Below are 15,426 nucleotides of genomic sequence, written 5' to 3' on the forward strand. Positions count from 1 at the left end.
AAAACTTGCCCTGGTAAGGGCTGGAGCCCTCCCGAGGTGTCACTGGCAGCATGGAGGGGAAGGGAACACGTGGAACAGCCGGGCAGGGACCCGACCAGCCTGGCCGAGGCACCGCGTCCCAGTGACCGTCCGTCGGCAGCAAACCTTTTTTGCTTTGCAACCTCCCCAGTGCAAACCTGGGGCTGGCTGGGGCTTGGTTCTCCCCTCCTCGTTACCCCTCTGGCTGCTGGTCCCTGGGGCTGGTGTCCCCGGTGGGTTCAGCTCCGCTCCCAGCGTCTCTCACCATCAGCTCAGGGCAGTTCTTCCCGATCCCTCCTTCTCAGTCCCACTGTTGGACATGGAAGAGTTTCATGATGCAAAACTGAACCAAGAAAAGCCAGTGCGAGGGGTCAAGCAGGTACCTGGGGAGGCTTTTCTCCACGGAGCCTGGCCCGGTTGCTCTGGTTGCACCAAGAAGCTCCTGTCCCTCTGAACCGGGGTGTCCCCATCGGGGTGCAGCATCTTTGGGCACATGGCAAAAGGCCAGGCGGATGGAGAGGATTCCTCCTCCCCGAACGGGATTTTCCTTGTTTCCTCAGTTGCCGAAAGCCTCCTGCTTGGTCATCCCGTATCACCTCAGCTGTCGGTGAGCTGGGATCCTCTCACGGTGGCCGGGCTCTGCTTCCCGAACGCAGTCGATAAGCTCTGAGAGCAAACAGCTGCCCAGCATCGTGGCCAAGGGCTGGTTTGTCCCTTCTGGGTAACACCGACCCCGGGGCTGGGACACCTTCATGGAGGGGTTGGCTCATGCTGGTCCTGCCCAACTTCCACCTCCTCCCCAAATTTCCCTGCCATGCGAGCTAGGAGCCCCCATCCCAGTGCTTCCAGTTATTCCCCGGCCCCTTAGCATGGGCAGGTTTTTGCATGTGTCCCCCAAGTTTGGGCAATTTCTTGCAGTACAAGCAGGACCGGGCTGGTGGTACCATCCTGTATGCTTCACCCAGGGCCAGATCCTGCCAGGAGCTCAATGCAATTCCCTCCTCCATCTCCTGCAGCTGGGAAAAAAACCCCAGTTGTTCCCATATGGGATGGGATTTTTGCCATCCACCCCTTCTCAAGGGGCTGCTCCTGCTCCTGGGAAGGGCAAAACATCCCCTCGTGAGTAGGGAGCCTGCTGGTATTTTCAAGAAAGAGGGGAAAACAGGGCTTGGGAGAACAATAGAGTTTAAAATATTCAGAGCTGATGAATCAGCCGGCATTGTCTTGGGAGCCGGAGTGACACTTCAATGGGAAGTTGCTGGAAATTGGGGGAAGGATGAGCCCCCACGCAGGGGGGAGAGGGTGAGCGAAGGAAAACAGCTTAATTGAGGAAAGGGAAACATCTCATTAATGAGGTTTTCACTGGCAGAGCGAGGTGGTGGCATTTTGGGGGATGAGGAGGAGGAATTTGGGTCCTGTGGCAGGATCTGGGGGGGATCCCTGGCTGTGCCAGGGTCCAGCCTCAGTACACGGCAGAGATTTTCCACCGCCGGCACAGCCAGACCCTTTCTCATTGTCAGGGGGTCCCCGATTGGCAGCTCCAACCCCGCACTCCCGATCCCCATCTGTTGCTATTAGAAGTGAGTAAAAGAGTTTTAATTTACAGACAAAAGATGGGACCATGGGATTTGGGGCTTTTAGCATCTGTGGAGGATGAGCTCTGGTGTTGTAAGGCACTTTTGTCTCTGGAATAAAAGCACATTTTGTGTTGTTTGAGCGATGACTGGGGTGGGGTTTTTTCTGTTTTTTTAACGTGTTGCTTTTCTGGGTGCAAAAAAAATCTACCTGTGCAATGCTCCTGCAGGATCTGCCGGGAGGGAATTATGTCTTCATGAGGGTTTGGGGGATACTGAGTTGATTTCTTGTTCTCCTTTTCCTGCCTCAAAGAGGAAACGAGCTTTAATTATTGCCAAGTTGCCTGCTGGCAGGGCCGTGTGGTTTTCCCTGGGCTTTGGGAGCTGGCTAATTAAACAGCCTGCTGCAGTATGTCGGGTCGTGTGGGTCTTTAATGATGGATCTGCAAGCGAAGGAGAGAGTTTGGTCATTGCACGGGGCGGTCTCCCCTCCCTGAGTCCTGTCGTTAAGGCTGGGAACCTGGCCAGTATATCCCAGTAAAACTGGGTTATGCAATGATCTGGTGTTGCTCCTGGTAAAGAAGCATGTTGGGTCTCTTGGAGATGGGAATTGGGTTGAAATAGCGACACGTGGAGCTCTCTGCTCCCTCCCAAAACCACTGAAGTCCTGGTTCATCTCCTTTAGCAACATGCCAAAAGCAGAGAAAACTTCTCACCCGGCTCAGGACATCCCTCCGGAGCTGTGGAATGGGACCTCGGCTCCTTCCCTGTGTGGAAGAGTCCCGGCGCTCCCACGGGACACCAACCACCCCCCCCCACGGCCGGTCCCTGGGCTCTGCGTGTTCTTCCCAGTCTCGCCTGTGCAGGGAATAAAATAGCACAAATTGAGCAGAATTTGTAACTATGAAAGGAGGGGGAAAAAAAAAAAGCCTTAGTAATTATTCATAGTGGGTTTTTTTTCTTTTTAAATGATGAATTGCAAGTCAAGAAGCGTCTCTTCAGGGCTGAGAGCCTGAATCCACCCCAGGCTGCTCCGGAGCAAGGGTGGTGGGAGATATCACCCGCGTCCTTGCCAGGAAAGCCAGATTTACTCATTTCCATATGCATAATAATGCAATTACGAAGTCAGCCTAAACCTGCGGTGCAGACAAAGAAACAGGCGGCTTCATAATTAATCACACGTGTAAGAATAAAGCCTGTTACATTAGGGTTCATTATTTGGTGGATTAATTAAAAAAAAAAACACCCAAGAATGTTTTCTGCAGTAGCAAATGTGTTATTAGACTGCAAAGACGGGCCCTGGAAATAGCTTGTAGGTGCATGGCAGCTCCCGTGTGCTGGCACACGTCACTGCATTATTCACTGGGCTGGCTGCTGGTTTAACTGGGCTGTGAAATCGCTGGAGTCGGTGCCTGGATTTGTTTTCCGAGGGCGCTGGATGATGGAGAGGGGTCTTGGAGGGGTGCTGGAGCAGCGATGCCCCTGCTAGAAATCACATCCAGGCTGGAAATCTGGTTTTTGCATCCATCCCCTGTTCTTTACGGTTTCCCCATTCTTTGGGAACTCACAAAATACTTCACAAATCTACACAGCAGAAGTGATAAATACTGTAAAATCCAAAGTCTCATTAAGTGAGAGCGGAGTTACAGGCTCAAACACCTCTTTCCATTGCGTTTTCACTAAATCCTCATTTGCATTTAAATTACAAATGTAATTTGGACCTGAGTTTGAGCTGCTGGGCTATTAAAATAAAACTATATCTTGACGACCAGCAGCAGAGGGACGCCTCGAATGCCGCCAGTGCGGTGCAAAAGCTTTTTGTTACTGAGGCTTGCAAAATAACCTCAGCTAAAGGGGCTCGGGGTATCATGAAGGTGGGTTTTTTCCCAGTACGGGAGAGTTTTTAAAACTTGAATTTAGAGGTAGTTCTTCTCCCATCACTCCCCAAAACACCACCCTGAGCCGGACCCCGCTCATTCGCAGTGCCTGAGAGTCAAAGGAGAGCTGGAAACTGCTTGCTATCACTTATTTTATTTTATTTATTTTTTTAGAAAGCACGGTTCGTATACAGAAATGCCATCAAAAGCCCAAAATCACAAGGGCTGGGGCTGGAAATACTGGCTGAAGCACTTTGCGAAGTCCCGGCCGGTGCTGCGGACCCGGCGGATTCAGCAGGAGCCCGAGCTCCATCACACGCCGGGTAGCAGGGGGCTGCTTTAGCGGGGGGGTGAGGGCGGGATGGGGTGACCTGTGGTCACTTTAATTTCATACAGCTATAGATAGAGAGATATACATATACATATATATAAGTATACAGAGAGAGCCCTCCGAGCGTCCCAGCTGCGGCATGGCTCTGCGTGGGGAGATATAAGCTCCCAGTGGGGTTTCCCTGGGTCAGGATTCGACCCCCGTTTCCCAACCCAAATGAGGGGCTGGTGGAGCTGGTTTTTGGGGGGTTGCCGTTGCACGGAGAAGCTGGATCAGCCCTCGGGTGCCTGCTGGGATGCTGCTGAAATAAGCAGGCAGGTGATGCTCTAGGTCGGTGTCATCGCAAGGGCTCTGGTGCGGTGTTTGCCATCAGCATCCCCTTTCCCCCAGGAATATTCTTTTTTTTTTTTTTATTCAGCAAAACCTAAGCTAAGAAAAGCCACGATCTTCTCTGTATCCTAGGCTCTGAGCTCTGCCCAAGCGTGGCTGCATTTAAAAAATAATGACTTGAAGCCTTTTAACCCGCTTTAAGGCCATCGCAGGCACATTTCCCAGCGGGGTGGGAATTTGGCAGCTGGCAAAAAGGCCCCGTGGAGATGGGAAATGGGGTGGCTGAGCTTTGGGGAGCTGCCCACGGAGTCCCAAGCCAACCCACAGCCCCCGGCACTTGCGGCTCGGTCCCCCCCAACACGATGGCGTGTCCTCAAAGGGGCTGCGCGGGGGCAGAGATGCCCCATCCATGGATGATGGGGTTCACCTCCTCCATGTCCCCCCGTTTCCTCGCTGTGCTCTTGGCAGCTGCTGCGGTTGGAAACGCTGCTCTCCTTCGTGTCTTTACGAGACTTAATCACAGGCTCGGTGTTTCTAGGGGACACTGAGGCACTGGCTAAGGCGGGTTAAAGAGTTCAATGATTTTGGGTCATCACATTTTTGGGGGTTACCCCCCCAAATTGAGATATCAAGCCAGAATTCAGCTTCATAGTGAAGCCTGGAGTGAAACCCAAGATGTCTTGGTCTACAGCGTGGGACATCCCATCCCTGCAGGGACATCCAGCCCTGCTGGGACATCCCACCATTGCCAAGACCTCGCTCCCAAACCAAGAGCCTTTCCCACCACATGGTACTGAGGGTTTTGCCCCCAGGGTGGGTGGAGGTGGAGAGCTGAAGGGTGGTCAGAGGACCACCTTGGAAACCTTAGTCTCTCTTCTCATGGAGCCAAAGCTCAGCCTCTTGGGACCCTGGGGGTTTTCCCCCAATTCCTGCCCCGGAGCTGATCCTGCTCGCCCTCCTGCACCCGATGCTCTATGAGCAGCCAGGCTTGCAGCAGCAGAGGATGAGGAGACCAAAGGTGGCTCTGCCAGTGGTCCAGGACTCCATTCGTGCCTGCAAAGGGATCCCAAGGAGTCCTGGGTGGGAGCTGGAGATGTCCAGGTTGATGCAACGCCGAGCAAGGGACTTTTGCTCAGGGCAGGAGACACAGTGCAGGCAGACGAGGATCGCTTGCGTGCTTTGGTGGCAATTCATTTGAGATCCAAACGGGCAATTTCATCCTGTTTGATTCCTTTGAAAAAGAAATTGGTTTTGGCTGCCTCATCGGCTCTGCCTTCCTAAAGGGGAGGCTGCAATTTCCACAGGCTCTGGAGAAACGTTGGGCTGGTAAGGAGAGGTAATGACCTTTATTAGGCTAAATTGATGCAACTGGAAAAACCAGAGACACAACCCAGACTCTCCATCCAGCCCACGAGCCCCAGGTGCACCCGGGCACTTGCTTGCTTCCTCCAGCTGCATCAATTTGTCCACTAAATGCTATTACTGCTCCCTCTGAGCCTCCTCCTCCTCAGGTCGTTTGACCTCCCGGCTGCAGCCGCGGCAGTGGGAAGGTGAGAGGAAGAAAAAGTCGCGGCTCCCGGATGCCGCTCGCAGCCGGCGTGGGGCTGGCGGGGGCGTTCAGGGAGCGGAAGCCTGGGACAACCCATCAGTCATCGTTTAGCAGCAGATAATGTGGTCCAGAGGTCCCTGGCCGGTGGCTCCTGCAGGATGCGCTGCCTTCGAGCTCGGCCGCCTCTTCGGAGGGACGGCTGCTCCATCCAGATGAGTGCTGAGCATGAAATCCCAAAATTTCTGCCTCTCGCAGGCTGTGGGTCCTTTCTCAGTGCTTGCACAACCTCTGTCCCTGTTTGGGGAATTATGAAATGATGGTGATGTTTTTCCCATCTCCTACTAAAAAAAAAAACCCCATCCTATCCCTTTTGGCTTTGCTAAAGGAAATCTAGGCAGTGCTGTTGCTCATCCTTCACCTAACGGGCAGGGGGGGGGAGACCTCGCAGCACCTCCCGTTAGTCCATCCTAATTGCTTTAGCACTGTGAGAAACTCCTCAGGTCCCCACAGTTGCTCCCTTAATGAGATCTTTCTCCGGTTTAATGTCTTTGGAGGCAGATGGGCGAGGAGCGGTTCCCCATCACCCTGATGGATGCTGGGCCAGGGGAATTTGGCATCGCCACGTGGACACAGGGTGAGATTGGAATGTGCCCTGCTTCATCCCCCGACCCGTCCCCTGGCCGTATCCGAATTCCCAGCATCACATCTGTGACTACGGCTGCAGTCAGAGGTCTCTAAATAATACAGTAATGGCATTAACAGTACAAAGTTGTCCTCCGGGGCAGTTCTCATTTGAAGGACTCCAGTAAAATTTTTACTGTGGATCCGGAGCTCTTTGATAACAGTGTCTCTGAAGCGGCATCATTTTCTCTTCCCATCTCTGGCCGTTTTTTGGACACAGCTCAGAGGGGGATGGAGTGAGGTCCCATGATGTGGCATCACCCCCCGACACAGCTCCCTTTTGCCATGGGAGTGTTTCCCCTCCTGCCATGGGCTGTGGTGCCATCTTGGCCCATGCAGGAGAAGAAGCGCCTGGTCATTGCAATCATGGTGTCCCACGATGCTTAGGCTTTGCCGATAGCCGCGTGTCGGAGAGTGACAGCCCTGGTTGGGTGTATGGAGGTGCCGGCTGTCCCCGGCCACGGTGGAAGCAGTAGCAGAGCAGCTCTGCCCAGGTTGCCTCTTGTTTTGGTCCTCTCCCTACGTTGCTTGGTGAGTCCCTATTCCCCCGTCCCTGGTTCTCCAGGGTGAAAAAAAGTCTTTGCAGTCACTTGCTGTCAGTCTGAACATAAACCCAGCGGTGTTACTGAGCAGTGCCCGGGCCACCGCTCTGCTAGAGCTCCGTGGTGGTGACCTGGGTCACTTCTGAGCGCAGGTCGTCCCCTCCGTGGCCCCGGCAGCCCCGCTGGAGGCTGCCCACGTCTAGTCATGCCGGCTTGTTGCGGGCTTCAGAAGGGGTGCAGGTGGAGATGCGCTCCCGCGTGGTGTTTCTGGCACGGGAGAAGCTGTTCTGGTCCACGCGTGCTCGGAAAGGCAGGCAAAACTCTCGGAAACACCTCTTGAAATTTTCATCCAGGAAAGCGTAAAGGACGGGGTTGAGGCTGCTGTTGGTATAACCCAGGGCGATGCAGAAATGCAGGCTGGCCACCACGTAGGGGTTCTTCTTGTCTATGTCCACCAGCGTCCAGACGATGACAAAGATGTGGATGGGCGTCCAGCAGATGATGAAGGCCGCCACCACCACCAGCACCATGCGCGTGATGCGCCGCAGGTTGCGGTCTTTCTCCTTGGAGCCCGAGAGGAGGCGGACGCTCTTCAGTCGAAGGATCATCAGCCCGTAGCAGATGGTGATGACCAAGATGGGGACCATGAAGGCGAAGATGAAGACGCAGATCTTGGTCACGGTGTCCCAGTAGATGGGAGGATCAGGAAACTGGAGCGTGCACAGCACCATCCCATCTGTAGGAGAGAGGACGATCAAAGAGGGAACCGGTGGAGCGTCTGCTATGAATACTGCCTGCCTTCTTCTGGGTCATGGCTAGGCATGTGAACATTTGTTAAAAACACAAGGAGATGCATGCCCACCTGCCAGCTCTTTCCCAGGAGCTTTGTGCCACCAGTCCCCTGCCCACAGGGTGCCGAGGGGATGTAGTGGGTGCAGTGACCCAGGCACTCGTTCCCTGCAGAGCCTCCTGGGCCATCCCCACGCTATCTCCTCCCAACCCGCATGGTGGCCACGTCCCCGTGTCACCTTCCACTGAAACCTGTCCACTTCCTCAAGATGCCCAGAGCTCTCCTAGCAGCCAAGGGCTGGTGTCCTCACACAGGAGCTGTGGAGCTTAGTGTGGGCCAGCTGGGGATTTTGCAATACCACTGAGGGTGGTTTGCACTGATTTGCACCCCAGGAGCTGGGGAGAGGCACTGCTTGGACTGGAGATGGGGAAGGGGGAGGACAATTTCTGGTACAGTTTCCAACCTCAGCAGCCAAGATGGAAAATAACACCGTGATGATTTTTCCATGGCAGGGCATGCTTATGATCCCATGGAGGGATGCCCATCACTGAGCTCAAGCCTGCTACAGTACCAAGTGCCTTGGGTTTGCCAGGTCACCCCCGGGATGGACAGATGGGACAGGAGGGGACCTTTCCCCAGAAGCCACTTGCCTTTTGACTTGGTGACTGCCATGGCCATGATGGGCACCCCGATGAGGGAGGAGAGCACCCAGATGCAGACATTGATGACCTTGGCCTTGGCCGGCGTGCGGAAGTCCAGGGCCTTGACCGGGTGACACACGGCGACGTAGCGGTCCACGCTCATCATGGTGAGCGTGAAGATACTGGTGAACATGTTGTAGTAGTCAATGGAGAGCACGACTTTGCAGAGCAGCTCCCCGAAGGGCCAGGTCTCCATCAAGTACTTGGCGCTCTGGAAGGGCAGCGTGCTGGTGGCCAGCGCGTCTGCCAGGGCCAGGTTGAAGATATAGATGTTGGTGGCCGTCTTCATCTTGGTGTACCTGGGGGTGGCAGAGAAGGGAGCCGTTACAGGTGGTCAGGGCTGGCTTACCTTGCTTAAGTATGTGTGTGCACACTCAATATGATGATGAGGGGGCAGAGCCTGGCTTTCTCTGGCTGCTCGCAAAGTGCCCTCACCCTTGGTGGGCAAAGGTATGTGGTTGTAATGTGGCCTTCTGCAGCACCGCTGTGCTCAGCACCTTTCTAGATGGACCAGGGAGCACGTTGAGAAAATACTTGTGTTTGCGCATGGGTTTAGTGTGTGTTGAAGTCCTGGTGCCTGAGCACAGGGTTGCACTGACACGTGCTGAGCTGGGACCTTATCGAGCACCTGCACAACACGGCTTGGACCCTGCCGAAGCCGTTATCCCTTACCTGACCGGGGAGGTGACACTCATTCCCGTGGTTGCCTTTATTCAAAGGAAATCTGAAGAAATTTGCAGAGAAATCAATTCTCCAATTAAATCGATTTACTCCATTTCCCTGAATCAGTTGCGCAATGTCCTTTACCTCCTGAAATCTCCTTTATCTGATTTTCCACCCAGTAAATCGTGATTATCTAGCTTGCTTCCCTGTTGAGCCTACTTGCAGAAATTGGATCGATTACCCCCGGAAACAGGCCATCTGGAAGCAGCCCAATTAGCCAGGCTAGAGCTCTAGAGCCTTTGGGGAAGCCTGGCTGCCTCGGCCACGGCACGTGGCTCAGGGGCACGGTGCCGGGTCCCCTAGGGCATTTGGCAAGGGCTGCAGCCACCCATGGCTGGCATGCCGGCTCTGGTCCCTGTCACATCACGGTAAGAGAAGTGCCTGGTCCTGAGTGCCGAAACCCTTCATGAAGTGATGAGGCGTCGTTTTGGTGGGCGCCGGGGCTGGCGGGGATGAATGAGTGTGTGTCCTCGGAGCATCCAGCCCTGCAGGTGTTGCTCAAGGTGATGCTTTGAATGGTGTGGTTGGTTTGAAATGGATGTACATCCCTGCTGCCGAAGGGGCTGTCGGGGGTCCCCAAAGGGCAACGCGTTGGGGTTGGGTTGGGGCGGCTCTGCGGCACCCTCCGGTTGTTTGCTAGGCTGAGGTCAGGTCTATGCCAGCAGCTCAAACCCTTCTCTTGCACTCCCTTTCCATTGCTCAGAGCATCCTCTGCAGCCCCCAGCTCATTTAGATGCACCCTAATTAATTAACAAAAGTGTCAGTTTGAACACAAGCATCTCTGTGCATGGCTAAACCTGCTGGTAACATCCCCAGGGTGAGTTTCAGCCCTAGACGGAAAGGGGGCTGAATTCGGCCCTGGTGCATGGGGGGGGGATCCCTTGGTTGCCAAATGAAAAGGTAATTGGCACCGCTCATAGAAGAACCCCATCGTGTGATGGGGTACCTGGAGTAAATTGGGGTGAGGGGATTGAGTAGCTCCCATCTCAGATGGTTGCTGCTCTGCTGCCCTGGCTGGAGACCAGGAGAGTGGGTTGGTGTAGGAAAGAGGTTCCTGGCCTCAATGGTAATATCAATTCCCTTCACTTTATCCTTTTCTCCATCTCAGCAGGGTCAGGAGAGTGTGCCAGTGGGGACAGAGACCCATCGAGTTATGCTGTCAGTAGAACTGGGAGGTGGAGGCTGCAAAAACAATTTCTCTCTGGGAGAAAATAGCAGCTCGGAGCAGCATCCAGCGCCAAAGGTGTTCCTTTCTTGTTCACCTTGGCTGCAAATGGCAGCCCCTTGCTCAAGGGTGGAAATATTTGAATTGAACTTTTTAAAATTTTAAATATGGCATAAAAAATGTCTTTTCTTTGAAAAGTCCTTCTCGGTTCTTTTTATTTTCCAAGCTCTTTTGCAAATGCATCTCTTAGAAAAGTTTCATTCCAAGTTAAACAAAAAGCTAAGAATTTGTGTTATTGTCAGGTTTTGCCTCAACTAGATTAAAAAATAGGTGTCCCAGGTAGACTTACACTTCTTTGATCTCTGCTTTTTGAGTAAAGTGGAAAAAATCAGTTATTCACGCCGTGCTCTGCTAGGCGTGCTTGGCTGTGCTGGGTAAGCGCTTCCCCAACCTCCTGCCAGATGTGCCAGGGGTGGGAAGGCTGGGGGGGCTGGGGCTGTAGCCCCCTCCCCAGGCAGGATGGGGCTGTGCTGGTGAGGGCAAAGCAGCAATGGGGATGACTGGGATGATTGGGACGACTGGATCATGGGGATGACTGGATGATGGGGATGACTGGGATGACTGGGATGATGGGGATGAAAACTTAGCCCCCAGAGCTGGGGTTTCGGGGCAGGATTCAGCCCCCTCCAGGATTGGGCTGAGTGTCAAACCCACTGCACAGGTGGGGGGGTCAATCCTGGTGACTCCCCGAGCTGCAAACGAAGCCGATGCTCCAGGAAAGAGGTTTATCACGCGCCGCAGATCAAACCATCCGCTTCTGCTGATGGAGCTCCCCGGGCTGCCAAACCCATCGCAATTAAGTGAGCGCCTTGATTGGGAAGTTATCCACTTGAACAAAACAATCTGGAAGGTGCTGAGGGAGAGATGAGGCTGGAGGTGATGGAGTGAGCGCAGGGCGGCTCTGCATTCCAGCAGCAGTGCCAGCAACTGGACTCCCAGGTAAGGACCCCTTAGCTCTCCAAACCTCTCCAAAAATAAATAAGTGAAAGAAACCACTTGCAAAACTCCTGGAGCTGCTAAAAACCACCGCCTTAAAGAGCCTGGCTTAACAAAACCTGCGCCCAGCATAGGGATGCCCTTGCAGCCTGTGCGGGAGCTGGCGGGGGGTTGATGGGCTCTGCGGGGACGTGGGCACTCACAAGCCTGAGCTTGCAGCTGCAAATTGCTTCCAGGGGTATTTTTAAAAGCTCCTGACAATGCAGTGGTAATTGCAGCGCCGGTCTCCGTCAGAGCTGCTGACGGAGGGTGCTGAGCAGGCTGAGCTCCCTCCGGGCACACGGCTGGCTTTCGGCTGCTCTGGGCAAGAAGAAGTGCTTTGGATTTCGGCTGTGCTCGGCTCTCTGGGGTGCCAGGTGCCCATTCAGGGAGCTCAGCTGGGGGCTGCGGACCAGGATCCTACGTGTACCTGCTCCCTGGCACGCACGGGCTCTGCGGCATCCTCAGCGCTGCATCCCCAGGGACCCCGAGGTCCCTGAGCCCCGCAGGATGCTCTCCAGCCATGCTTGCAGGCTGCCCAGGCACCTGCATGGGCCATAAGGGCGGTGGGACGTGACAGTGGGAGGTGTCCCTAGGGCCGCAAGGCAAATGCTCAGCATCTCCCCAGCAGCGAGGTCTGAACCTGAGCTGATCCCATTTCACAGCCCTATCGTGCGTGGACATGGGTTTGGTGGAGCCTACCTAGTCCTGGCCTAAACCCCGCCAACGTGGAGCAACTCTGCCAACGAACCCCTGTGAAACTCCACGTGGGCTCGGCCACATAAGGGCCAAAGGCACGTGCTGGGCTCCGTGTGTGTCCGCAGCCCCCCTGTCCCAGGGACTCGAAGGATGGTATTTATTCATTCCTTGGGAGATGTGTTTAATTCCAGCATCAGCTGGCGGGTTGGAAAATGGGGGGCTAGAAACCACGGCGATGGGAAGTGTGGATGCTGTAGAGTCAGGTTTTCTAAAGCACGGGTAACGTTAGGTTACTTAGTGAGTTGAATAGGGAGGATGTTGTTTGCACATTAAAGCTTTCTCTTTAAAATGCCTTCCCTCTTCTTACAGAGCAGAACTAGCTGGAGGGGGTCTAATAACACTCATCCTTCACCTTGACACCATATGTGGCGTATGTCTCTGCAACAATTACCTTAATTTGCTTTTTCAGTCTAAGGCTGATTTTTAAAGCTAGTTCGAGTGGATGAGAAATCCCATCCAGTGTTGGGTAGGGTCAGAGAGTGACACCCCCGTCCCGCTACCCATCCGCCCACCCTCTCGGGTGCTGGAAAATACACAGCAGAGCTACCCAAAGAGCGGGGAGCCAGGCGCGAGGGTGATGGGCAGTCCGTTGTGGCTCATGGACATGTTTCAGGCTGGTTTCCTTCCCCCCGGTGAGTCACCACATTTATTTCGTGCGCAGGCAGTGCCAGGCTGTGCTGACCTCCTGTAACCATTGCTATGGACTGAAAGTGCTGGGGGGGGTAGGGGTGGAAATCGTTAAAAATGGGGATTTGGGGGGTTTGCCTAAATCCAGCCACGAGCTCTGGTTTGGCCCCAGGGTTTTGGGTCCGGCTGGGGTTACAGCAACCCCTCCCTGGGGCAATGGGAACTGGGATTAACCCCATGAAACCTGGGCCCCCCAGGACAAGTCCCCTCCGGTGTGGGAGGGGGTGCTGTGAAGCCCAGGCACCCAGCGAGACCCCTGCTCCCTCCTGCCAGGCTGGAGGTGGCGAAGTCTCTGTGCCCGTCGCCGACAGCGGTGTGACGGCGAGCACGGCTCCTGCCTCCGCTGCCAGTGGGGTCTGGGGGCCATGGAGGGCTCTGCCAGCCCCCGTTGCCGGCGGTGGTCCTGTGGTCTGCAAGACTCGGCTTTATTGTCCCGTATTAACAGCAGCCTTGGCCATGTCAACCCATCTTACCCAGACAGCATCAACCAGCATCTCGGACAAAGGGGCTGTTCGTATGGGCAGGAAATTTTGCACCCCGGCACAAGCGCCGGGCTGGGTACAGCAGCGTCTCACTGTGCCCCGTCTACTGAAAAGGGGAGCACTGGGGTCCTGTTGCTTGTCCTGGGGTGCAGAGACCCAGCAGACCCCCTCCCTGCCCAGGGAAAGCCTCGGCAGAGGTGCCCCTGCCAGCCAAGGTCCTGCCTTGGCTCCCGCTTTCCCACTGCAACGCTGGATGGAGTCAAAGTGGGGTTCGGGGTCCCCCGGGACATGAGTGGGTGTCTGCTGCTGGAGCTGGTACCTTCTGTTGGGGGGGCTGGGGAACAGCTCGGCCATGGTGTGAGCTGGGGCTGGGCAATGCGGGCTCCTGCTCTTTGTTAGAGAAAAGCAGGAGTCAGCCGGCTGCGGGAGGTGCCGACGGCACGAACAGGAGCTCGCGGTGGAGCTGGGAATGGGCTGGGGTGGGTAATTTGTGCTCTGTGCATCTCAGGTCCCAGGGATGGAGTGGGGTAGGTACCAGTGGGAGCCCACCAGCCCCTCTCCCCTGGCTGTGGGGTGGGTGCGTGAGGGGCTCGGGACCCTCCCTGAGAACAGGGTAGCTCTTACCATTTGTTTGTTGGAAAGAAACACCCTGCCAGCCTCTCGCCTCTCCCAAACCGCAGTGTGACCAGCCCTGCGGCTCCTCTTCCCCCCCGCTCCCCATGCAGGGGTGAGGAACACGCAGCTGCTGGGGTCGGGGTATGTCCCCCCCAGCTTCTCCCCCAAACGCCGGCTCCCGTGCAACCCCGGTGCTGCTCCGTGCACACGCAGTCTTCGCTTTTTCCTCCCGCACAGCATCTGGTCACCCCCCACTCACGTGTGTGCTTGCACACACATCACGCCCGTCGGGTACACCCATCTCGGTGCTACCTGCTCACAAGCATCTGGTGCACACCCCGCCTCGCTCCTGTTGCTGTCTCACACCCGGTGCACACTCATCCCCGGCGCACACTTCTCCCGCTGTCTCACACACACGGCACACGCTCCGTCCTGGTGCGCATTCGCTCCTGCTGCTGCCTTACCCCTGGTGCACGCTCACTCCTGCTGCTGTCGCGCCCACGGCGCACACGCAGTCCCGGGGCACGCTCGCTTCTCCTGCCATCTCGCACGTGGTGCACGCTCACCCCGGTGCACGCCGGCTCCAGCTGCCGTCTCGCACTTGATGCACGCTCGCCCACAGTGCACGGCTCCCCCCCCACGCACGCTCCCCTCTCTCCCCACGCTCCCTCGCTCGCCCTTTTCACGCCCTCCCCGGGACCCAGGCCGGCGTGGGGTGCCGCCGGGGCACCCCGCTCTCACCTGACGATGCCGTACATGACCAGGACGTTGCCCAGCAGCCCCACCACGCACACCACGGAGTAGAGCGCCGTGATGACGATGGCGATGAGGATGGACGTGGCGTTCTTGGCCCGCTGCGGCCCCGTCTCGTTGACCCCGTGGCCGGGCAGGGGGGCCCAGGCGGTCCCGTTGCCCCAGGTGGTGCCGGCAGCCGTGGGCAGCTCCGTGGGCAGCTCCGTGGGCAGCAGCTCCATCGCCCGCTGCCGGCCGCGGCCCCGCCGTGGCTCCCGGGCGCATCCGAGGTCCGCGGGTTCGAATCCCGCTCCCGGCCAGAGCCGCCGCCGTCTCCCGCACCCGTGCGGTGGCCGGGGACGCTTTATAAACCCGGCGTGTCCCCCGAGCCACGTGGGGCCGGGGGCGGCCCTGCCCGCCCGCCTGCCCCCACCCCTGCCAGCCTCCCACCTCCCTGCCTGCACCCCCCCGCGGCCCTGCCTGTTCCCCCCGCTCCCTGCCCGCTATCCTCCCCCCCGCTCCCTATCTGTCGCCCCCCCCTACTCCTGCCTTCCTCCCCCCCCCCCCCCGACAGGTCCTTGTCTCCCTTCCCGGTCTCTCTTTCCCCCATCCCTCCCTTCCTCCCTGCTTTTCTCCCCCCCCAGCTCCCTACCTGCATCCCCCCCACTGTCGCTGTCTCCCCCCCCGTTGTCTCCCCCCTCCCCATCCCTGCCTACCCCCCCCCGCTCCCTCCCTGACCCCCCCCAATCTCTGCCTCCCTTCCCACCACCCAGCTCCCTACCTGCACCCCCCCCCCGCCTCCCTCCCTGCCTCTCCCCCCATCCCTGCCTGCTTT

The 15,426-nt window shown here is 56.6% G+C and overlaps 1 protein-coding gene across 2 annotated transcripts; it reads right to left on the reverse strand.

Annotated features, from left to right (window-relative positions):
- Positions 1-7,105: 7,105 nt before the first annotated feature.
- On the reverse strand, positions 7,106-14,833 carry OPRD1 (opioid receptor delta 1). 2 transcript variants are annotated; one of them, XM_075048738.1, is made up of 3 exons: positions 14,601-14,833; positions 8,343-8,692; positions 7,106-7,638 (listed from the first exon to the last, which is right to left on the reverse strand). In XM_075048738.1, exons 1-3 carry the CDS (start codon positions 14,831-14,833, stop codon positions 7,106-7,108), a joined length of 1,116 nt encoding a protein of 371 aa, XP_074904839.1. The 2 variants fall into 2 exon arrangements, with proteins under 2 accessions (XP_074904839.1, XP_074904840.1); XM_075048739.1 differs by having other exon boundaries at positions 14,616-14,647.
- Positions 14,834-15,426: the final 593 nt, after the last annotated feature.

Source organism: Buteo buteo, chromosome 16 (assembly GCF_964188355.1).
Source record: "Buteo buteo chromosome 16, bButBut1.hap1.1, whole genome shotgun sequence".
Taxonomy (NCBI): Eukaryota; Metazoa; Chordata; class Aves; order Accipitriformes; family Accipitridae; genus Buteo; species Buteo buteo.

Excerpts from the sequence above, each read along its gene's own strand:
- OPRD1 (XM_075048738.1), bottom strand. The coding sequence starts at position 14,833 with ATGGAGCTGCTGCCCACGGAGCTGCCCACGGAGCTGCCCACGGCTGCC. Across the intron at positions 8,693-14,600 it reads GTCATGTACGGCATCGTCAG|GTACACCAAGATGAAGACGG; the intron begins GTGAGAGCGGGG and ends TGCCACCCCCAG. Across the intron at positions 7,639-8,342 it reads GGCAGTCACCAAGTCAAAAG|ATGGGATGGTGCTGTGCACG; the intron begins GCAAGTGGCTTC and ends TCTCTCCTACAG.